At 35.9% G+C, this 24,966-nt stretch overlaps 1 protein-coding gene across 1 annotated transcript in view; it reads right to left on the bottom strand.

Annotated features, from left to right (window-relative positions):
- Positions 1-24,966, bottom strand: part of LOC150075056 (band 3 anion transport protein-like) — a 934,629-nt gene that overhangs the window by 115,177 nt on the left and 794,486 nt on the right. Inside the window, exon 21 of the mRNA XM_090388866.1 lies at positions 9,989-10,078. Within this exon, the coding sequence (XP_090244992.1) occupies positions 9,989-10,078 (90 nt within the window). The remainder of the gene's footprint in view (positions 1-9,988; positions 10,079-24,966) is intronic.

Genomic DNA, 24,966 nt, shown 5'->3' with positions numbered 1-24,966 from the left:
AACTAAAACACTTTATTTACAATAAAATAAAATAAAATACGAGCATATAAAATGAAATTAAATGAAATAAAATAAAATATATAGTAGTCTAAAACTGATGTGATTTAATTTACAATAAAATACAAAAAATATAAAATATATAAAATATGATGATAAAAGCGATAAAAACAGTTAATAAAATACCGTAACAACCAAGCAGTTGTTACAGTATTTTATTAACTTTTTGTTGCTTTTATTATCATATTTTATATTTTTTGCACAGTTGTTACGGTATTTTATTAACTGTTTTTATCGCTTTTATCATCATATTTTATATATTTTATATTTTTTGTATTTTATTGTAAATTAAATCACATCAGTTTTAGACTACTATATATTTTATTTTATTTCATTTAATTTTATTTTATTTTATTGTAAATAAAGTGTTTTAGTTGCAGGATTGCAATTTGTTTATTTGAATACCGGCTGGTGTAAAGTTTAATTGTTCAATATGAATTGTTCCAGCCTTGTAGGCCTAATTAGAGACATTTGCACATCTCCAGTTCGTGGGAACCTCCCCTGAGTCCAAGGACGCTATCATAATTATGGCTAAGGGTTTGCTTACTTCCTTTTCTGCCTCCTTTAATATAACTGGATAGATCTCATCCACCCCAGGTGCCTTTCTTATGTTTAACTTCAACAATCTCACCTCCACTTTGTTCTCAGTTATTACAAATCATTAAGCACCCTGTTACAATTTGATAACCTTGTGACATTTTCAAACCTTAATAACTCCTCGTGTGAATGTAGATGCAAAATACTCATTCAGTTTGTTTGCTCTCTGAGCAGGATCATCAACAGTCGAACCATTGATATCAAGTGGACCAATCAGATTCATCCCCTTACTTTTAGAGTTTATATAAGTAAAGAAATCCTTGCTGTTTTTCTTAGCATCCTTTGCCAAAGATTTCTCGTAATCTGCCTAATCTCCTTTGTGATTTGATTACAGACTAGCTTATATATATGATAGGCTTCTGTTTTGCCTGATAATTTATATGCATTACATGCATTTTTCTTCTCTGCCACGAGTCTCATTAGTACATTTGACAACGATTTAGGACTAAACCTTGAACAATATTTCTTAATAAGTGCGAAACGTTTAGTAGCTTCCACTATTAATTCTTTGAATGCTTCCCACTTAAAATTTGCTGTTGGTAACATCATCAGTTGGTCCCACAGTACAGAATTTAAAAATTGTCTGAGACCACTGTAGTCACCTTCACGGAAGCAAAAACCCCTTCCTTTACCCCCAATTATATCTTTAAGTAAATCCCACATCAGTACACTGTGATCACTGCCACCTAGTGGTTCCTTTATCTGCAAATTCTTAATGCACGAATAATTACTGCTGATAACCAGATAAAGAGTATTACCCTCTCCGGTTTCCTCTCGAATATGCTGCTCCAGAAAACAATCATCCAATAAATCCACAAAATCTTACTAGTGTGCGAGTGACCAACCCATAAGTTCCAGTCTATATCTGGGAAGTTACAATCCCCCATTATAAGACATTCTGATTTACTAGCCCTCTCTATTTCTCTGTACAATTGTTCACTGTACTCATTCAAGTCATTAGGCCTATAACACACTCCTACTCTTATTTTTGCTTTCACAGTGCTTAACAGGAGAGACTGCTTCTACAGAGATGGGATACACTTAAATAGAAAGCGTGCAAGAATATTTGCTGATGCTATCGACGCAGTATTAGGTGGGTTGGAAAACTGCTAGCTTGGGGGGATACAAGGAATAATAGATTAACAGTAGCCACTGGCAGAGGTGAAAGTGATTCTTGCATTGCTTCTATTGGAATGAGCAGAAGCCTGAAAAACAAGATGCAGGATATTTCAGAGACTGCTGGGAGACATTTCTGCACAAGTAAACACATGGGTTGTGTTAGGGTAGCTAAGAATAGAAACAGATGCATGTATACTTGCGTGTGCACCAATGCTAAGAGTTTGGTAAATAAATTTGATGAATTTGAGGTGTTGTTCAAAGCATCAAAGGCGGATATTGTTGGGATATCAGAGATGTGGTGTCACACATATATAAGTAATGCAGAACTGGAATTTGGGGAGTACAATATCTACAGAAAGGATAGACAGGATAGGAAGGGAGGAGGGGTTATGCTATTAGTTAAGAAACACAAAATCCAAGGAAGTAAAGCCAGTTGACATCGCTGGACACTGCAGTGTCGAGTCAGTTTGGTGTGACATAAGCAATGGGAGATCAAAAATGAGAGTAGGAGTGTGCTATAGGCCTAATGACTCTGATGAGTATAATAAGAAACTGTACAGGGAAATAGAGTGGGCCAGTAAATCAGAGAGTCTTATAATGGAGGATTTTAATTTCCCAGATATTCACTGGAATTTGTGGGTTGGTCACTCACACACTAGCAAGGCTTTTGTGGATTTAATGGATGATTGTGTTCTACATCAACATGTTCGGGAGGCAATTAAAGGGAGTAATACTCTTGATCTGATTATCTATAGTGATTCTTCACGCATTAAGAATCTGCAGCTAAAGGAACCACTAAGTGACAGTGATCACAGTGTGCTGAAGTTGGATTTACTCAAAGAGGTAACTACCATCAGGGATAAAAGGAATGGTTAATGCTTTCATAAAGGTGACTACGATGGTCTGAGACAGTATTTAATTTCTATACAGTGGGACCAACTGATGATGTTACCAACAGCAAATTCAAAATTGGAAGCATTCAAAGAACTTATCTTGGAAGCTACTAGGCTTTACATACCAACTAAAAAATATTGTTCAAGGTTTAGGCCTAAATGGATGTCAGATGAACTAATGAGACATATGGCAGTGAAGAAAAATGCATGGTATACATATAAATGAACATGTGACAGAGAAGCCTATGATAGATATAAGCTGGTCTGTAACAAAGTTACAAAGGAGGTTAGGTAGGCGGAGGCAGATTACGAGAAATCTTTGGCAAAGGATGTAAAGAAAAACAGCAAAGAGTTCTTTACTTATGTAAACTCTAGAAGGAAGGGGATGAATCAGATTGGTCCACTTGATATCGATGGTTCAACTGTTGATGATCCTGCTCAGGTAGCGAAAAAACTAAATGAATATTTTGCATCAACATTCACACATGAGGAGTTATTCAGCGAGGTTAATGCAGAGGTGTATTCAACTCTGGTAGTAAGCTAGATAACCTTGTAATAACTGAGAGTAAAGTGGAGGAGAAACTGTTGAAGATAAACACAAGAAAGGCACCTGGGGTGGATGGGATCTATCCAGTTATATTAAAGGAAGCAGCAAAGTAAGTAAGCAAACCCTGAGCCATAATTATGAGAGCCTCCTTGGACTCAGGAGAGGTACCCATAGACTGGAGATGTGCAAATGTGACCCCAATTCAAAAAGGAGGATCAAAGGCTGACACAAGTAATTATAGACCTGTGAGTTTAACTTCTGTTTCAGGAAAATTAATGGAGGCACTGGTTAAAGAAGCACTGCAGAATCATCTAGACAAGACTTCAGTTATAGCTCGGAGACACAGCATGGTTTTGTTAAGGGGAAGTCTTGCCTGACCAATTTGATTGGATACTATGATGCAGTCACAAAAGAACTAGGTGAAGTGAATAACTTTGATATTATATACTTGGATCTTAGAAAGGCTTTTGATACTGTTGCACATGGAAGACTGCTGCACAAATTGGAGCAGTGTGGCATTGGAGGCAAATTGCAGATATGGATAAAGGGGTGGTTGAGGAGGAGAAGACAGAGAGTGGTAATCAATGGACACTGCTCATCGTGGACTAATGTTATTAGTGGAGTCCCTCAGGGTTCAGCGTTGGGTCCATTATTGTTTTCTGTATTTATAAATAATATTGATAATAGTATATCAAGCTTAATGTCCAAGTTTGTAGATGATACAAAGGTTGGCAGAGTTGTTAAGGACACTACTGATGCTATGCTGCTGCAACAGGATATGGAAAGGTTGGGCAGATGGGCTGAGAGGTGGCAAATGAAGTTTAACATTGACAAATGTTAAGTACTACATATGGGAAACAGCAACCCCAGAGCAACGTATCAACTCTGTGGTACTACACTGACAGTGGTAGAGAATGAAAAGGGCCTGGGAGTAATTGTGCAGGCAGATATGAAGTTCTATGAGCAGTGCAGATGGCTGCAAGAGTAGCTCATGGTGTCTTGTCAATGATATACAGGAATTTTTATAGCAGGGATAAGGAGGTGATTATTCCCTTGTATAAGGCAATGGTCAGGCCACTCCTTGAGTACTGTATGCAGGTCTGGAGGGCTCATTTCAAGAAGGATGTAGAGCTGCTGGAACGAGTACAGAGAAGGGCAACAAGATTAGTGAATGGAACAAAGGGTTGCTCTTACGAAGAAAGGCTTAAGTTTTCCAAATTACAGTGTCTGGAGACTAGGCACCAGTGAGGTGATTTGATAGAGGTGTATAAAGCCTTGAATGGTTTGAGCATGCTCAATGCTGATGGGATTCTGCCTCTTGCTCAGAATAATCACCTGAGAGGGCATAAATTCAAATAGAGGAAAGACAGATGTAGGAAAGATGTGCGGAAATTTGCCTTTAGCCAGCGGGTGGTTGGTTGGTGGAACAGATTTCCATCCCTTGTCGTGGAAGTTGATAGCCTAAATAAATTTAAGGCTCAGCTGGACAGGTATTTCGAATGAACGGAGGAGTGAAGTGAAATTTTTTTTTTTTTTTTTTTTATCTGATGCTGTATAAGCTTGCTTTCTTGCATCATATGCCTCTACTAATGCAAATGCTAATGTCACACAAACTGACTGAACAGTGCACTGTTTATCTATATCAACTGGATGCACTTCTTTTGATTTTTATGTTTTTCTTAATTAACAGCATAAACTCCTCCCTTCCTATCCTTTCTGTACACATTGTACTCCCCAAATTCCAGTTCTGCATTCCTTATATCTGTGTGACACTACGTCTCTGCTATTTCAACAATAACCGCCTTTGATGTCTTGACCAACCCTTCAAATTCATCAGATTTATTTACTATACTTCTGGCACTGGTATTCACGTAACTATTCTTATTATTAATTACCCTAACGCATCCCATATATCCACCTGTTTCTCGATGACTGCCATCAGTCCCTGAAATCCCCAACACTCCTCGCTCCAAGCCGCTGCTTATTCTAATAGAAGTTGTGCAAGAATCACCTACACCTCTGCCTGCGGCTACTTTTAACCTTTTAGTCTAATGATGACAATGATACCAATATATAGCATCAAAGTAGGGAAACAGGGTTATTTATACTGTAATCAATTGTTGTATCTCAACACTTTACTTTACTTATACAGTGAATGGAAAATATTTACTCATTTAGCTTAACAAAAAAAAAAAAAAAAAAAAACTATAAAGATAATTATGAGTGCTAAAACAACTTATAAGTAACCTGACAGTTACTCAACTAATATAATACATCATTATAATGCTGACAATGTTTTTGCAATACATTCAACAATTAAAAAACAATATTACTCAGTAGCAACAGAATTGATTGAAAAGATCATTTTTCTTCAAGTTGTCTTTCAAACAGTTCATCACCCAGCATAGTGTTTAAAAAGGAATATTAAAATGTCTCTAACCTCTACACTCTCATCTGTGTCATTCAAAAAGTGTAAGGATGCCACCAACACTTAATTTACTCAATTCATTCAGTGTCTTAAATATTTCAATCAGGTCAACTTCCAGGTGCCTAGTTTTCAAATGCTGCAGTTTACACAACTCAAATCTTTCTTTGTAATACACTTTTTCGTGTCCACAACTAATCTTGCCACTCTTTTAAATAAATAAATTTTCTGTTTATACTCCGGCACATGTTCTGTTTATACTCTGACATTCTGTTTATACTCTGACAACCAAGTCAGTAGAGTTTACAATAAATCGTCAATACAAATATTTATCATATTTAGTAGTCACGGGCTTGAACCTCGGTCACTCAAGGAACGCGTGCTATGCACTCTCACTCCTGACCACTCGGCTACGTCAGGCCTTGTTAATTTTTCTGTGCCCATTCCAACAGATCTATATCCTTCCTAAAGTGAAGCTTTGAAACCTATATATGCTGTATTCGAAACAGCTTAACCACTGCCTTATACAACAAGAAAATCATCTCTTTGTCTTTGCTGGCAAAATCCTTGTATCGTTGACAGAACCATGGGCTGTCCTAGAAACCTGCCTGCAATGCTCAGCGAATTTCACACTGCACAACTGCCCCTGGGATCTTTTCTATTCTCCATTAGCTTAACATATTATTTAGTACTACCCATATAGTATGTTATTATGGAATGCAATGAGATGCAAAAGTACAAGGATGCCACCAATTTACTCAACATGTTCAAAGTTTTAAACACCTTAATCAGGTCTCCTTGTACATCTACAAACGTATAAGGAGACCTGTGTTCTACAAACTGCAGTATTTATTTTCTAGATGCTGCAATTTGTAGAACAAAGGTCTTTCTTGGTAGGTACCATTTTATACTCTGACTAGTCTCTTTGTTCTTCTCTGTGCCAGTTCCAACAGAACTACAAACCTATTAAAATGAGACTTCCAAACCTGTATATATGGGAATAATCATTTCCTTGTTCTTGCTGCAAAATGTATATCACTGACAGGAGCTGTCCCTAATAGCCTATCTGCATGGCTCAAAGAACTTCACGCCTGACTCCTTCATTTCTTCCCTTGATATCTTTTTCATCTGCATTTCAGTGATACCAAACCTTTAGTTCGATATTATCCAAATAGTATGCTATTCTGTGATTGTTGTTACCTAAAAGCAGTAACTTGCATATAACAAAATTAAACCTCAATTGTCCCTTTTCCGCTCATCAGCCTAATTTATCCAGGTCTTGGAGTGGCATACCCTGATTATTGTCATCAATAGCAAAATTAGACAATAAAACTTGATATGCCTACATCAATAAACATAAAAACAAAGGGACCAGCACTGAGCCCTGAGGGTCTGATTCATATTGTTAGTCCATTCATATAGTATTAAATCACTGATTCAATATGAAATGAAACCTAAAAAAAAATGTGAATTTTAAAGCGACATGAACATTTTTCACCATAAAAAAACATGGGCGTGGCTAAAATCTTTCATGGTCAAAACAGTGCTCAGTGGGTGGGGGAGAGGGGTGACAAAATCGCGAGCGTGGATATTTCCTGCTAATCCTTGTTCAGTATGTCTTATGCTCTTGTTGTGGAAGGTTTCGAGTTTGCTTTTAAATGCTTATAAATTGAATAAATTTATCAATTTATAAATTGATATGCTTACAAAAGTGAAAAATCTACCGTTTTGCAGTGTGTTAGTGTAAACAGACTTTTTCGAGCATGTTAACAGTTAAAAGAAAGTGACTTTATTGTGGACAAGTTCTTTTCTAACCCCTACAAAAATATGGCTACAAATAACAAGGGAACTGTGAAAAGATCAAAGGATGATACATTAGCAAGTAAAATTGAGTTATTAGACAAAATTTCTAATGGTGGAAGTGTCTCGTCAGTGGCAAAACATTATAAAATCAATGAGTCAACGGTACGATCAATCAATCAAGAAATCGGAAGAAAAAATCCACCGTAGTGTCCGTGAAAACGCACTAATTTCTTCAAAAATTTGCTCTGTAACTCATGATGTTAAATTAGAAAAAATCGAAAAAGCTTCAAATCTGTGGATAAAAGACCGAACTAAAAATAAAATTCCGTTAAGTTCACTTATCATTCGTGAAAAGGCAAAACACCTTTATCAACACTTTAGAGAAACTGGTGATAGCACTGGGGGGGGGGGATAAGTTTTTTAGCTAGCAAAGGCACTGGTTTGAAAGATTTGTTTGAAATTTCTAATAAATATTACATTTAATATTAAATTGTTTCTTATTTTCATTTCGATGACTTATGCTTATATTTTACTATGTACTGTCTATGTACATAGTCATATTATCTCTGTATATCACGTATTTGTTAGCATGTCTTGCTGAGAAAATGAAGGTTGAGGCACTCTTTTAATAGGAAATAAAAATTCCTTATTAAAAAAATAAGGAATTTTTATTCCTTTTTTTTTTTTTTTTAAAGGTACATACAAAGACAAATTTTAGACAAATTTTTTTTCTTATATATTTTATACTTTGGAACAGAACCCTTTTATTACTACGGGAGCCATAACTCAGTATTCATATTTTCAGTATTCACGGCATTTCTCAGGAATGTAACCCCTGCAAATAGTGGGGGTTTACTGTAGTTGGTTATTTTCATATAAATAAATACAGTATAGATTTACTGTATTTATTCACATTAAAATAAAATTTATTTATTTATTTATATAAATATACAGTATATATTTACATGAAACAAATGTATTCTTGTTTTATTTTTAAGCATTTATATTTAGCTTAAAGATTTTATTATTCCAAATTTTTATGTTTACCAATTGAAATTTATGATTTTATTTTTTTACTGATATTTAAAAGTGGAGATCTTATATAATGTTAGTTCACTTTCTCTGTATATCACATATTTGTTAGCATAAAGCCTTTTCTGTCTCTGTATATCACATATTTGTTAGTATAAAGCCTTTTCTTTCTCTGTATATCACATATTTGTTAGCATAAAGCCTTTTCTTTCTCTGTATATCACATATTTGTTAGCATAAAGCCTTTTCTTTCTCTGTATATCACGTATTTGTTAGCATGTCTTGCTGAGAAAATGAAGGTTGAGGCACTCTTTTAATAAGAAATAAAAATTCCTTATTAAAAAAATAAGGAATTTTTATTCCTTTTTTTTTTTTTAAATAAGGAATAAAAATACAGAATAAGAATGTTAAATACTTGTACATAACAGAGTTTTTGTTTTAACATTTCGCTTTCAGCGCTACAGGTTTAAAAAGAAATGTTGAAATAAATTTAAGTAATATCGAATGCATGCTGGCTATTCTTAATGAAAGGAATAAAATGGTCAAAAGCAAGAACTGCAACAAAGATAAGCTTCAACTATTAATATTAATTTTTTGGAGCTAACTTTGCTACATAAGCCTAATTCAATTCAGCATTTAAAAGGCAAGGAAGAACACTACCAGAATAATGTTCAGGTTAATGTTGTTGAAGTTTAATGCTATCCTACTTCTATTAGATACAAGAAATACAATGCATTTAAGTAATAACAGGATAAACAGAGATTATATATTTTTTATTAGTAATGCAGATATAGAATTAAATCCTCTTTTATATGCAACTATTGTGTATCAAAGAGGCTGGACTTTATTGTAATGCAGTTAGTCAAGTTAAACTAATGATAGCAATTCTTCTATGGGAACGAAGTGTGAATCTTAATTATGTTGTATTATGTAATATATCTTATTCTCTTAAACAAAACTTGTCATTATAATTTACTTAATATTTCTAGAAATTTATAGTTTCTTTTTTGAAGAGTGAAATTATTAAATTATTATAAGATTAAACTTATCAATTCAAAGGATGAAACCAAAACCTTAGTCACTCATTTTTCCACAAAATTTGATGGGTGATTTGACTAATCTGTACAATTAAAGAAAAAAAAAAAAATCAATTTGACAGAGGGCCCATTTTTCCCTATTTGGAAACTCAAATTTTTCAAGCCTGGTATGAGAATGGTAGTTTCTTTAGATTTTTCAATTATTTGTTTGCATTCGGGCATTAGATATGGACAAAAAAAAAAAAAAAAAACACCTAACTCATACTGACTTCTCTATGCAAACATAATTTTTAATAGTTGTCATGCCAGGTCTCAAGTGTGCTGCCTACTGACTTTATTCACCCTGTCAATCAAACAGTTTTTCTAAACAATGAGACAGTCCATTTTTCTCATTCTTATTTACTTTAGCAACAAAAAAGTTGTCAAGCTAATTTGCTTTCATCATATGTTACAAATAAATTATGAAGAATAAACTCACTTGTGTATATACATCTTCAATTACGAAATCCAAAATAACCATGATCACAATTGCAATAGGAACCCCAAAATCTGACAGTATTCGCCTAGCCTAGAAGAGAAAAATAATGACACAAAACATATTTTTCTGAGATAAAATTATAATACTCATATCATAATGAATTTTTATCATTAATAATGTTGTTAATAATAATGTACAATAACATTAGTTATTATATGTATAATATTATTGTCTAAACAGGCATACTAGCTGTCGCTTCATTTTGTATATAGTAATGAGCAAAATAAAGAACACGAGCTTTCTCCTTATGTGCCTATCTTACTATGAGTTGTGTGAGTACAGCACTACTCTAAATAAAAAGCGGTGAGCCAGTGTAAACCTATATTGCTTTTGTTTAAAATAAATACCATTGCTTATACTGAATATCTAACCTTCTCTAGGGACTCATCAGTGGGCAGTGAGTATTGTAAAAACTTTAAGAACTCATTGAGAAGATATATCTACAATATGTGAGATGCAAGATGGCAGAACAGACAGGGCCACATATACACTTTTGGAGACCCTAGGTGCAACAGAATTATTAGGCCTCAAAAGGTCAGGTCAAGTCAGTAGAAAGTAAAAAAAAATTCTTTCAAACATTTATTTCAGTTAAACAAACTCATAAATATTTTTTTTAATTTATTGAAAATAAAAGTCAACATTTCTATAAAAACTCATTTTAATAAAATAAAAATAACACAGCATAGGTATGTATGTATTAAAAATAAAGTATTATACATACATACACAAGTATATATGTATTAAATTAAAAAAAAAATAACTAAAAGTTTTTTTTTTCTGGCTTTGGTCTTAGCAAATATATCTATAATATCATCATAAGTAATTGAGTCCATTGCATCTGATTCAATGAATAATAATGATAGGTCATTTGTTTTATTTTGGTGCAGGTTACTTCTTAAATAATTTTTAATTTGTTTCAATACCGAAAATGAGTGTTCAGAACTTGCATTTGAAATAGGCATAGTCAAAAATATTTTTAAAACAGTTTCTACATTTGGGAAGGTAGACCTTAACCCGCTGTTTATAAATTTGTACATATTTTTAATTAAAAATTTTCTTCTTTCATCATTATTAAAAATTGTTTAATTTCGTCAATAAATTTTTCCGAGTCAATATCAGTCCTATAAGTTTGTAAAATTTGGTTAATACTAGTCATGTACTTGTCTTGATCTATATCTTTCTTTAAAAATATGTCAAACATATCTAATATGTCTAAATATCCTTTCGTCCTTTCGTTAATTTCCAAAATTAGCTTATCGCAAATGACGTTAAAAGTATTAAACAAAGAAATTTTCTTTCCCATGTAATAAAATGTCATTGTCAGATTGTGAAATGTCATCACACATTTTTTTGTTTTTTTTCATTCTTTTCTTCCCATCTTTAAATTGTGTCTCATCTGTTAATAAATTCGCTTCTTCATTAAAAGCAGCTAAACTATTTCTTATATCTAAAATAAAACCGACAAAACACTGTAACAAATTATTAGCTAATAGCAAATCCATATCGGGATCTTGTAGAGATTTACTAGTCGCATTTATTCGATGTAAAATTTTGTCCCACACAATTGTTGAAATCATCATCATCATCAGCCATTTTCAATTCACTGCAGGATGAAAGCCTCTCCAGCAACTTTCCAGTTCCTTCTGTTTTGAGCACTGGCCATCCATTTACTACCCACAAACTCATGAATTTCATATATCCATCTCCACCTTTGTCTTCCAGGATTTCTTCTAGCTCCTCTTGGGTAACATTCTGCTATTTTTTAGCCCATCTGTCATCATGTCTTCGAGCTATGTGTCCTGCCCAAGACCATTTTAGTTCTTTAGTTTTGATAAGAATTTCCTTTACTTGAGTTTGCTGCCTAATCCATGTGTTTCTCTTCTTATCTAACAGTCTGATTCCCAATATAATTCGTTCCATTCTTCGCTGTGTAGTTCTCAGCTTCTCTTCCATTCTTTTGGTGAATGCCCACGTTTCACTTCCATAAGTCATGGTGGGGAGTATACATTGGTTCATTATTTTAAGTTTCAGACAAACTGGGATATTGCTCTTTAGTATGTGACTATATTTCCTGAATGCTATCCATCCAAAATTTATTCTTCTCTTGATCTCCAGCCATTTATCATTATTAAAGCTAATAACTTGTCTCAGATAAGTATATGACTCCACCTTCTCAATTACTGCTCCTTCAATCATTATTTCCCATTCTGTGGCATACTTGTTCATCATTACTTTTGTTTTAGCCATATTCATCTTTAGTCCTAAATCCTTACTAACTTGCATAACTGATTAAGATTTTCCTCTAATTCTTTGAGATCGTTGCTTATGACCACAATGTCATCTGCAAATCGTAAATGGTTTAAGTACTCTCCGTTCACATTGACTCCTTTCTGCGACCAGTCTAATCTTCTGAAAGCTTCCTCAAGGGCAGCAGTAAACAGCTTCGGAGATATTGTGTCTCCTTGTCGAACTCCTTTCTCGATTTTAAATTTCCTACTGTCTTTGTCTAGTCTAATAAAGGAGGTAGCACTCTCATATATTTTCTTCAAAATCATAATATGTGGGGTATCTATGCCTTGTCTTTCTAGTGCCCGAAACATTGCCTTATGCTGTATGGAGTCAAGTGCTTTTTCATAATCCACAAATGCCAGGCATAATGGTGTTTTATATTCATTTGCTTTCTCCATTAGCTGTGATATTACATGAAGGTAGGTGATTTTTTTAGCATTAGCATTAGTAGAGGCATTTGATGCAAGAAAGCAAGCTTATGCAGCATCAGCCAAAAAAAAAAGAAAAAAAAAAAAACCCACTTCCACGTCACCCCTCTGTTCGTTCAAAATACCTGTCCAGCTGAGCCTTAAACTTATTTAGGCTATCAACCTCCACCACAAGGGATGGAAGTCTGTTCCACCAACCAACCACCCGCTGGCTAAAGGCAAATTTCCGCACATCTATCCTACATCTGTCTTTCCTCAATTTGAATTTATGCCTTCTCAGGTGATTTTTCTGAGCTTGAGGAAGAATCCCATCAGCATTGAGCATGCTTAAACCATTCAAGGCTTTATACACCTCTATCAGATCACCTCGCTGGTGCCTAGTCTCCAGACACTGTAATTTGCAAAACTTAAGCCTTTCTTCGTAAGAGCACCCCTTTGTTCCATTCACTAATCTTGTTGCCCTTCTCTGTACTCGTTCCAGCAGCTCTACATCCTTCTTGAAATGAGGCCTCCAGACCTGTATACAGTACTCTAGATGTGGCCTGACCATTGCCTTATACAATGGAATAATCACCTCCTTATCCCTGCTGGAAAAATTCCTGTATATCATTGACAATACTCCATGAGCTACTCTTGCAGCCCGTCTGCACTGCTCAGAGAACTTCATATCTGCCTGCACAACCTGTCCGTTAGAGAGAAGTGTCCGCTAACAAGAAGTCTGAGGGAGAAAAAAAAAAGAAAGAACGAAAAATCGTTAAACGTTTAATGTAAAATTAAATTAAATTATATACAGATTTTGCACAATATTTTTGTAAATAATATGCATACAATTGTGCTATGCATATTATGACTTTATCTTAAGAAAAATATATACAGTAATCACTTATTTTCTTCTCCACCTTCTTCCGGCTGATAATTTTGTTTTCAACATTTGTTTGGAGTGAAGAAACCATCGAAAGTCCTTCAGTATCTTCTTCAGCGGCGAAAAACATTTTTAAATGATTGATTTGTATGAGCGCTTCTATTTTCATCGGTGGTTCGTCGTTAATATGTTCTTCGACAGAATGACCTCCTTCCATTTCTTCATCCTCATGAGGAACTTCTTGAAAAATATTGATGATAATGTTGTTGATATCTAGAGCACCATCTTCTGTAGTGAGGTTCGAATCTATATCTTTGTAGCCAGGGTCACTTGTAGCTGAAGTATCGTACATTATCAATGGATGTTGAAGTTCTTGTTCTTCTTGGTGCTCCACATTGCTGTTCACAACTTCAATTTTTGCGTTTGAGAAGCCAGACTTTACAAAACAGTTCACGACAGTTTGTTTTCTAATTGCGTTTACTGAAGAGGAAATCCATTGAATCGCATCTAGGATGCTGAGCTTCTTTGCAAGGTCACTCGCACATGTTACATCGTTCATGTTTGCAATGAGATGTCTTAAAACACGTTTTCTGTAGTGAAGTTTAAAATTTTTTATTATCCCTTGATCCAAGGGCTGACACTCTGCAGATGTGTTTGGTGGCAGAAAAACGATTTGAATGTTGGACAATTCAATGTGCGAGTGAGATGCAGCATTATCCATGAAAAGAATAATTTTTCTGTTTTGACGAATCATGTTTTGGTTAAAGTGACTTATCCATTCGCTCATGATATCTCGTGTCATCCACGCTTTTTTATTAGACTTCCAGTCAACATTCAAAAGATTCAACTTTATGCCCTTGAAACAACGAGGATTTTGTGGTTTTCCTATAACATATTTGTAGTCTCCCAGCATATTTGTACACAATAGTACAGTCAAGCGTTCCTTAGAAATTTTTCCGCCCTGGCACTTTTCGTTTTTTAGACTCATTGTTTTTTCAGGAAGAGCTTAAAAAACAACCCTGTTTCATCACGGTTGTAAATATCCTTAGCTTCAAAATCACGACATAACTCTCCCAATTTGACGGTCCACTCTGTTACAATCCCAGTATCAACAGATCCATCTTCACCACTTACGGTTTTCCAAGAAATTTTATGCCGAGTTTTGAACTTGTCTAGCCATCCCACAGAAGCTTTGAACTCATTTACTCCCATAGATTTTGCAACCTCCAAAGCCTTTTCCCTAATAATAGGCCCATTAATGGGAATTTTTTTAGCACATGCGCGACAAAACCACTCGTACGTAACATTGTCAATTTGAAGTCCAACAGTTTTCGGGAATGATTTTTGAACGTGATCATTTCCATGTTGCCAAAATTGTTTGAGTAGTTCATTTTTTTTCTTTAGGATGTCGCTTACCTGCATCTTCCCGATTTTGAATTTTGCAGCGAGATTGCGAACACTATTTTTTTGCCGATTATAAGCATTAATGAGTTCGACTTTATCTTTTAAAGTTAAATGTTTACGAGAAGACATTGTGCACTTCACACGACACTGAACAAAACTGAAAACTGAAACTCAAAAGACGAAAGGCCGACCAAATTCACCCCGCCCCCTGCACACACCAAATTCATCAGAAGTTGTACAAGTGCCTTAAAAATTCTTGAAAAAGGGTTTACAACCGCGACGTGAACCTTGATAAAATTCAGAGAATCGGAAATAGAAAATAGATTGAGGCAATATGTGGAAGAAAAGTTCCTAGAAAAAGGGCAGTGAGCTCTCCCGCAGTCCGTTATGGGGAGATCAAATTAAGTGCTAATCTAAACGAAACAGTGCAGATTGCCTGTCTGCATCCGTTACAGAGAAAGTCCGCTAGACAGAAGCTGAAAACACGTTAAAACCAATGGAGGTGAGTTGGGGAATTTGAAAATGTCCGTTGTAGAGAGATATCCGTTAACGAGAGGTGTCCGTTAGGAGAAGTTTCACTGTATATAATTAGGTATATGTCTTGTATACTGCTATACAAATACTAATGGTAACTAAACTCTCGGTCATTACGCATGCTTATGAACGACGGTTAACTTCGATCAGTTACAGCCGTGCGATAAAACAATATTTCAAATGGAGGCGGGAGTCCTCACAAATTTTTCAGGGACTCTAGTTTTTATGTTATGAATTTAATATTTAAAAATAAGTATTTTATTTTGAAACTATAGCTAGACTGTTTTTTATATACAGTAGTTGTTTGTGAGGAGTTAGGTTTTAAAGTTAGGCCCCCAGCTGGGGGCTAATGCGCCTTATGGTAAATGCGGCCCTGAGAACAGATAAAACAAACTCAAGTAAATTTAGAGTGAATATGGCACAAGGCTTTTATCCTAAATCTACTTGAGTTTCTTTAATAATAAAAGCAATTTATTAAGCAACAATTAAAGTAACAGCTATGACCACTTAGAAAAGCAAAGGTGACAAAATGGATAGCACAATAATGACCTCTGTGTGGTTAGCATCACTCACATTAACTTACAAATGCCATAGTAATTAGTATTGGTCATAAGTGCAAGGAAGACACAGGCTTTTTGTTCCACTGGCCTAGAAATAAATAAATTAAATAAAACAAAATAAATTAAAAAATAAAACAAAAACAAAATAAATTCAAATATAACACAAACAAAATTAAATTAAGAAAAGAAAAGAAATATATAAATAAATATAGAAGTATATATATATAAATAAATAATAAAAAATTAATGTAAAAATAAAAAATAAATATATATATATATATACAGTATATATATAAAAGAAAATAATGTATCTGTGTCCATCCTCATAGCTGACCACCAATTTCCCCAAGTGGTGAGCGTCAACCAACCAGAGGTAACTTATTCAAGCAATTAACAAATTGCTGACTAAAAGAAAACTTCCTACAATTCAGTCTAAATCTCATTCCCTGTAATATGAATATATGGCCCTGAGTTCTGGAATCATAACAGTGAAAATTTTGGTTCCAATCATTTTGCAATTTCCTCTCAGAGCCTTACCAACCCAAATCACGTCCCCTCTAATAAGCCCAGTAAACAAGGTCCAGACCAAATATTTTAAATCTTTCTTCATATGAGGTTCCTTTTGCAGCCCTCACCAAGCAGTTAAACCTGACACAATATTTTAAGTGTGGTCTTAAAATTGCCTTATATAGTGGGATAATAACCTAATCTCTCTCTCTCTCTCTCTCTCTCTCTCTCTCTCTCTCTCTCTCTAAGCAAATGTTCAATAAATCATCAATAGGACACCAAGAACCTTTCCTGCCACCTGTCCACACTGGAGAACAGCATATCTAACCATATCATAACTTCAAAATCTCTTTCCTCTTTTGCTCTTTTTAATTCTAATCTTCACCCCCTGATTATATAAATTATAAAAGAACACAGACAGTAAGTACAAACTATTCTGCACCCAAGTGACTAAGGGGGTTAAGCAAGTTAAGGCAAATTATGAGAAGTCTTTAGTTAAGAATACAAAGAATTCTTTACCTATGTTAACACTATGATTACAGGTGACCCCATCTTAATGCTGATAATTCATTCTGGGAAAAACAGAGCGCTAAGTGAATCCGTGCTAAGCGAGCACCGCATTCCCATAAGGTAACATATGTATTTGTGAGTTGTGGTCGGTGCCATAGGATATTTCCTAATCAATAATAAATGGCAGTGAAAAGATGCACAAATGTCGGTCAAAATATTTAATATTCAAATATTTGTACATATAAAATATTCTGCATTACATACGTATATAATTATGTGGTAACTACTTACATATCAAAAGTAAACTTAATTCCAATTAAAATAATGAATTTAATTGATTTTAATTGATTTAATTTAATTGATGAATTTAATCATGAAAAATGTGTGGATTTTGGGTTGAACTTTGGCCCTCTTCTAAATAAACTAAAAGGGGTATTAATTTTAAATCCCCTGCAGCATTACCACCCAACAATAAAGTCAACCGATCCTTCGCCGCTTTGAAACCTGGCATGTTTTTTCTTCTTTCAATATGAATCTTCTTTTAGGCATTCGTTTCCACAAAAGTCCTGCTTCATCTATGTTAAAAGCTTGTAGTAGTAGTAGTAGTAGTAGTAGTAGTAGTAGTGGCACATGATGCAAGAAAGCAAGTGTAGGAGCTTATGCAGCATCAGCCAAAAAAAAAAAAAAAAAATCACACCATTCCCTCCAAATGCCTGTCCAGTTCCTCCTTAAATTTATTTAACCTATCAACTTCTACAACGACAGATGGAAGTTTGTTCCAGCAATTAACCACCCGCTGGCTAAAGGCAAATTTCCGCACATCTATTCTACATCTGTCCTTTCTTAATTTGAACTTATGTCCCCGTAGGTTGGTAATCTGAACAAGTGGAAGGATCCCATCAGAATTCAGCGTGCTCAACCCATTCAAGGCCTTATAGACCTCAATCAGATCACCGCGCAGGTGCCTAGTCTCCAGCCACTGCAATTTGCAGAACTTAAGCCTCTCTTGGTAAGAGAATCCCTTCATTCCCCTCACCAATCGTGTTGCTCTTCTCTGTACACGCTCAAGCAAATCTACATCCTTCCTAAAATGAGGCCTCCAGACCTGTACGCAGTACTCAAGGCGTGGCCTGACCATTGCCTTATACAGAGGGACAATCACCTCCTTTTCCCTGCTAGCAAAATTCCTATATATCATTGACAAAACCCCATGACCCGCCCTAGCAGCCTGTCTGCACTGCTCAGAAAACTTCATATCTGACTGCACAATTACTCCCAGGTCTTTTTCATTTTCTACCACCTTAAGTGTAGTACCACACAGTTGGTACGTTTCTCTGGGGTTATTTCTACCCATATGCAGTACTTTGCATTTGTCAAGGTTGAACTTCAGTTGCCACTTCTTAGCCCATCTGCCCAAATTATCTAGATCCTGTTGCAGTAGCACACTGCCATTACTGTCATTAACAACCCTGCCAACCTTTGTGTCATCTGCAAACTTCGACATTAAGCCTGATATACCTTCATCAATATCATTGATAAATACACAAAACAACAGTGGACCCAACACCGAACCCTGTGGGACTCCACTAATAACATTAGTCCACGAAGAGCAGCACCCATTGATTACCACCCTCTGTCTTCTCCCACTTAACCATCCTTTTATCCATTGTAGCAACTTACCCTTAATACCATTCTGCTCCAATTTGTACAGTAGTCTTCCATGCGCAACAGTGTCAAAAGCTTTCCTGAAATCCAAGTATATGATATCAAAATTATTTTTTGCATCCAGTTCCTTTGTGACCACATCATAATAACCAATCAAATTTGTCAGACAAGACTTTCCCTTAACAAACCCATGCTGTGTTTGAGTTATCGCTGCAGTCTTGTCTAGATGATCCTGCAATGCATCTTTAACCAGCGACTCCATTATTTTACCCGGAACAGAAGTTAAACTAACTGGTCTGTAATTACTCGTGTCACCCTTCGATCCACCTTTGTGAATTGGGGACACATTTGCACATCTCCAGTCCGTGGGAACCTCCCCTGAGTCCAAGGATGCTCTCATAATTATGGCTAAGGGTTTGCTTAGTTGCTTTGCCGCCTCCTTTAAAATAACTGGATAGATCCCATCCACCCCAGGTGCCTTTCTTATGTTTAACTTCAACAATTTCTCCTCCACTTTGCTCTCAGTTATTACAAAATCATTAAGCACACTGCTACAATTTGATAACCTTCTTCCATTTTCAAATTGTAATAATTCCTCACGTGTGAATGTAGATGCAAAATACTCATTCAGTTTGTTTGCTATCTGAGCAGGATCATCAACAGTCGAACCATCGATGTCAAGTGGACCAATCAGATTCATCCCCTTCCTTTTAGAGTTTATATAAGTAAAGAAATCCTTGCTGTTTTTCTTAGCATCTTTTGCCAAAGATTTCTCGTAATCCGCCTTCGCCTGCCGAACCTCCTTTGTGACCTGATTACAGACTAGCTTATATCTGCCACAGGCTTCTGTGTCACCTGATAATTTATATGCATCCCATGCATTTTTCTTCTCTGTCACGAGTCTCATTAGTTCATTTGATAACCATTTAGGCCTAAACCTTGAACGATATTTCTTAATCGGTATATAAAGTCTAGTAGCTTCCGCGATTAATTCTTTGAATGCTTCCCACTTAGAATTTACTGTTTGTAACATCGTCAGTTGATCCCACTGTACAGAATTTAAAAACTGTCTGAGACCACTGTACTCCCCTTTACGGAAGCAAAAACCCTTTCCTTTACCCCTGACGGTAGTTACCTCTTTGAGTAAATCCCACTTCAGCACACTGTGATCACTGCCACCTAGTGGTTCCTTTATCTGCAAATTCTTAATACACGAATGATCACTGCTGATAACCAGATCAAGAGTGTTACTTTCTCTGGTTGCCTCTCGAACATGCTGCTGCAGAAAACAATCATCCAATAACTCCACAAAAGTCTGACTAGTGTGTGAGTGACCAATCCACAAGTTCCAGGCAATATCTGGGAAGTTAAAATCCCCCATTATAAGACATTCTGATTTATTAGCCCACTCTATTTCTCTGTACAATTGTTCATTGTACTCATTTGAGTCATTAGGCCTATAACACACTCCTACTCTTATTTTTCCTTTCGCAGTGCTTATCTCACACCAAACTGACTCAACAGAGCACTGTTCATCTATATTAACTGGGTGCACTTCCTTTGATTTTATGTTTTTCTTAATTAACAGCATAACACCCCCTCCCTTTCTGTCCTGTCTATCCTTTCTGTACACATTGTACTCCCCAAATTCCAGTTCTGCATTCCTTATATCTTTGTGACACCACGTCTCTGCTATCCCAACAATATCCGCCTTTGATGTCTTGACCAACACTTCAAATTCATCAAATTTATTTACTATACTTCTAGCATTGGTATACATGCAAGCATACATGCTCCTATGCCTATTCCCTGTTACCCTAACACATCCCATATACCCAACTATTCCATGATGACTGCCATCCGTCCCTGAAACCCCCAACACCCCTCGCTCCAGGTCGCTTCTTATTCTAATAGAAGTTGTGCAAGAATCACCTTCACCTCTGCCTGCGGTTACTGTTAAACTATTAGTCTTTGTATCCCCCCAAACTAGCAGTTTTCCGACCCACCTAACACTGCCTCGATAGCATCAGCAAATATTCTTGCACCCTTTCTATTTAAGTGTATCCCATCCCTGTAGAAGCAATCTCTCCTGTTAACAAGTACAGTCCAGGCTGAAAAAAATTCTACCCCTTGAGCCTTGCACAATCTTTCCAGGGCCGAATTGATCGACAAGGCTCTCATCATGTACTCCCTCCTATCGTGTCTGGGCAGAATTGCAGACACTTTCAAATTCAACCCTATTTCACGACTTTTTTTCAACAGTGACCTGTACTTGTTGAGTAATTCCGCCGGTCTCCTACTCTTAATATCATTAGTACCAACGTGTACAACTATATCACCTTTTGTGCCCTTGAAAGATGATATCCGCTCTACAACGTCATCAACCTTTGCCCCTGGCAGACATACCCTGGTCCTGTTCCACCTATCCTTTTTACAAAATATATTCCCCGTCTCCCTGACAATAGAGTCACCAACAATAACTAGTTCCTTTGGGACCAGCGCATTCTGCTTTGGAGATTGCCGCCGTGTTGCCCGATGCCCAGGAGTGAGCTCTGGCGTTGAGGTGGGCAGCTGAGAGCCTGATGGGCCCCTCAATTTAGATCTTTCGAGGGCATCCACCCTGTCCTTCAAACTCTCATATAGGCCCATAACAACGCTGAGTTGTCGCCTGATTTCCTTACACTCCTTACATCGCGCACACACAAAGACATCCCCCATGGCAATATCATGTTCCGTTCCAGAGAGTTCAGCAAACATTTCACAAGTTGCACATTTTTTTAGGCTGTGATGCGTTGGAGAATTGCCCCCCTCAGTTCTCCCCCGATTCACAGCACTCCTGCCACTTTGTGCCCGTTGCTTTGCTGCTCTAGTCTGGGGCATGGTAGTTTAAATTAATAAAATCAATAAATTAAATATCAATAGTATTTGAATAGAAACTATTAAATAGAAACAGTGAAGCGTATTACTATATAATTATGCGCTAGAGCTACCTCAATTAAAAAATTTGAATTCCCTACCACTATATCCAAAAACAATGGCTACAAAATGGAACGAAATAACGGTTTTACCTATCGTAAGTAAAATCCACAAAAACTCTTTATCTAAATTAAAAATAAAAAATAACCAGCGTAACTATAACTATATGACTACATATTAAGTACAATATAAAATAACAATCATGTAAATAAAAGGCAAACACTTATCGTTTTTGCGGAGCCTGTAACTGTCAGCTGTAACTTTTAAAGAGATTCAGCCTTTGTTGAGAAGTATAACACATAATACCCCTCTTCAATAATTTTAACAAGTTCTTTTTTGAAAGTTTCGGCTCCTTGATCTGCACTAGCAGCTTCTCCCTGGATTTTAAATCTATTCTACCAGCCCTTACCAGTTTTAAATGGTTCCACATTTTTTTTCCCTTTTAGGCGAGTTTTCTTCAGATAATCATATTGGCTAATCTCTTTCTCTCTCTCTCTTTTTTTTTTGGAACAGCTATCTTTCTCGCTGCTAAAATTAATTCTTTATTTTTTTATAATTGTTCTTACAGTTAAAGTTGCAAGTCCTAAATTATGGCACACATCCGCTTGTCGTTGACCGGAATCGATTTGCTTCAAAACATCTAATTCAATTTTCAAATTCAGTCTTTTTCTTACATTTATAGTCTTCGTACTGCGCCCTGACCTTGTTGCTTTTTCATTTCTATCAGTCATTATTAGCTCTTCGAAAATGTAACTGCATTGGTTGCATTAATTACGATACAATGTTCTAGTAAACTGTCCGTTATGCACAATGTCTAATACTGTACTGAGTGATGACTAGACTTCGGATAAATGCATATAAAGCAAATATTACAAGCAATATACTTGATCATTTTTTAAAATGTTGATCTCGGAACTATGTAACAAGTCACTGTACTTCAATTAAATTAGCGTGCGAGAAAATTTCACCGAGCGTGGGAAACGTTTTAATACTGTTTTGCTATTCATTTTCAAGCTATCGACTCCATTAAATGAAACGATTTCGTTAAATATGCCAAAAATGCAATCTGTAAAAAAACAGAGTGTTATAGTGATTTGTGACAGCGTTATAGTCAGATACGAGTTATAATATAAGAACAGCGTTATAGCGAATCTGTGTAAAGCAAACCGTATTATAGCGGGGGCCTGCTGTACTTGAAGAAAAGGGAATTCCCATTAGACATGAGTGGCATAACTGCTGATGATTCTGTTCAGGTTGCTCTCTCCTATTCACAAGGGAGAACAAAGAGCAACATCAGTAATTGCAGACTAAGTTTGACCTCTGTTCCAGGGAAAATTATGGAATCACCAGTTAATAGTGATTTCATAATCTGCAGGACTGTTTTTACAGGTACAGAGTTATACAGAAATCACAGAATGGATTTGTTAAGGAAAGATATTAACTGACCAAATGATTAGCTATAATTTTAGCACTGGCATTAGTAGAGGCATATGATGTAAGAAAGCAAGCTTATACAGTATCAGTTAATGAAAAAGAAAAAAATAATAAATAATAAAATAAAATAAAATAACAAAAAAATATAAAATATTAAGAATAAAAATAAAATAATAATAATATGAAGAAAACTAAAAAAAAAGAATAACTAATAAGAGAAAAGGAGATGGACAACCTATGCATTTCCCTCCTCCTGTAGATGATTCAGCTGACATTTGAATTTCCACACTGTCACCCTCTACTACTCATGTAGGTAACTTATTCCACTAATTTATAACTCACTGGCTAAAATAAAACTTCCTGCAATCCAGTCTAAACAACTCCTCCCCGTAACTTGAAATTATGACCCCTTGTTCTAGAATAATTTCTAAAACCATGAAAATTTTGTCCTCATTCATTTTTCTTTTGCTTCTCAGAGCCTTAAACACCTCAATCAAGTCTCCTCTAAAGGTGCTTAGTTTCAAGCTCAGCAACCCACATATTCGAAGTCTTTCCTCATATGGACGCCCTTTTGCCAATCTCACCAGGTGAGTTACCCGTCTTTGGACCCTTTCAAGAAGCACAATGCCTTTCTTTAGGTGTGATCTCCATACTTGAACACAATATTCCAAGTGTGGTTTAACAATAGACTTATATAATAGGATTATGATGTCCTTATCTCTACTAGCAATTGTTCGATAAATCACCGATGGGGCACCATGGGCCTTTCTTCCAAACAGTCTACAACGCTGGGAGAAATTCATATCTGACAGTATCGTAATACTCAAGTCCCTTTACTCCACTAATTGTTTGTTATTTGGTTTTTAGGAGAATTAGCAACTAAGGCCATATTGCTCCGGGAATATGCGGTGGTCATTCCCTGACCTTTCCGCATCCTCCGTATTTGGTGGTGACGGCTCGAACCCCGGTCTAATCAAGAAGCATGTGCTACTCACTGCTGCTCCTTCCCACCTAGCTACGGAGGTGCCTTACTCCACTAATGGCTTTAGTTCAACTCCACCAAGTGTATAAGTTATTTTGGGATTAGTGTTCCCCAGGAACAATACCTTACACTTTGCTGGATTAAAGCATAGCTGCTATTTATCTGACCATCCCTGAAGTCTATCTAGGTCATCCTGAAGAAGCTCTGCTTGGCAGCAATCATTAATTACTCTACCTATCTTTATATAATCTGCAAATTTAGACATCACCTCCCTCTATCTCTTCATGATGTCATTTATGAAAATTAAAAACAAGAGTGGTCCTAATACTGATACATGGGGAAACCCCACTTCTTATGTCAACCCAATCTGAGGAATAACCATTTATCACAACCCTCTGCCTCCTGCCATCCAGCTATCCATCTAAAGATTTTCCCTGTGATTCCAACCACTCATGTGGGACAGAGTCAAATGCATTGCCGAAATCCAAATAAACAATGTTGAAATTATTCCCAAAGTTCAGTGCTTGAGTGACCCTGTCAAAATAGCTACCTAGATTAGTTAAAAATGATTTTCCCTTTAAAAAACCATGTGCTGAGTATCTTTCAGAATTCCATATCTCTCTAAGTTATCCTGAATTCCACCCTTGATCATTGCCTCCATGATTTTCCCTACTACTGAAGTTAGACTATCTGGCTGGTAATTTTCCTCTTCACTCTTAGAACCACCCTTATGTATGGCAGATACGTTGGCACTTTTCCAATCCAAC

This window comes from Mastigoproctus giganteus, chromosome 14 (assembly GCF_048544385.1).
Source record: "Mastigoproctus giganteus isolate SK-2022 chromosome 14, ASM4854438v1, whole genome shotgun sequence".
Classification (NCBI taxonomy): Eukaryota; Metazoa; Arthropoda; class Arachnida; order Uropygi; family Thelyphonidae; genus Mastigoproctus; species Mastigoproctus giganteus.
This window is presented reverse-complemented; position numbering and strand designations above follow the sequence as displayed.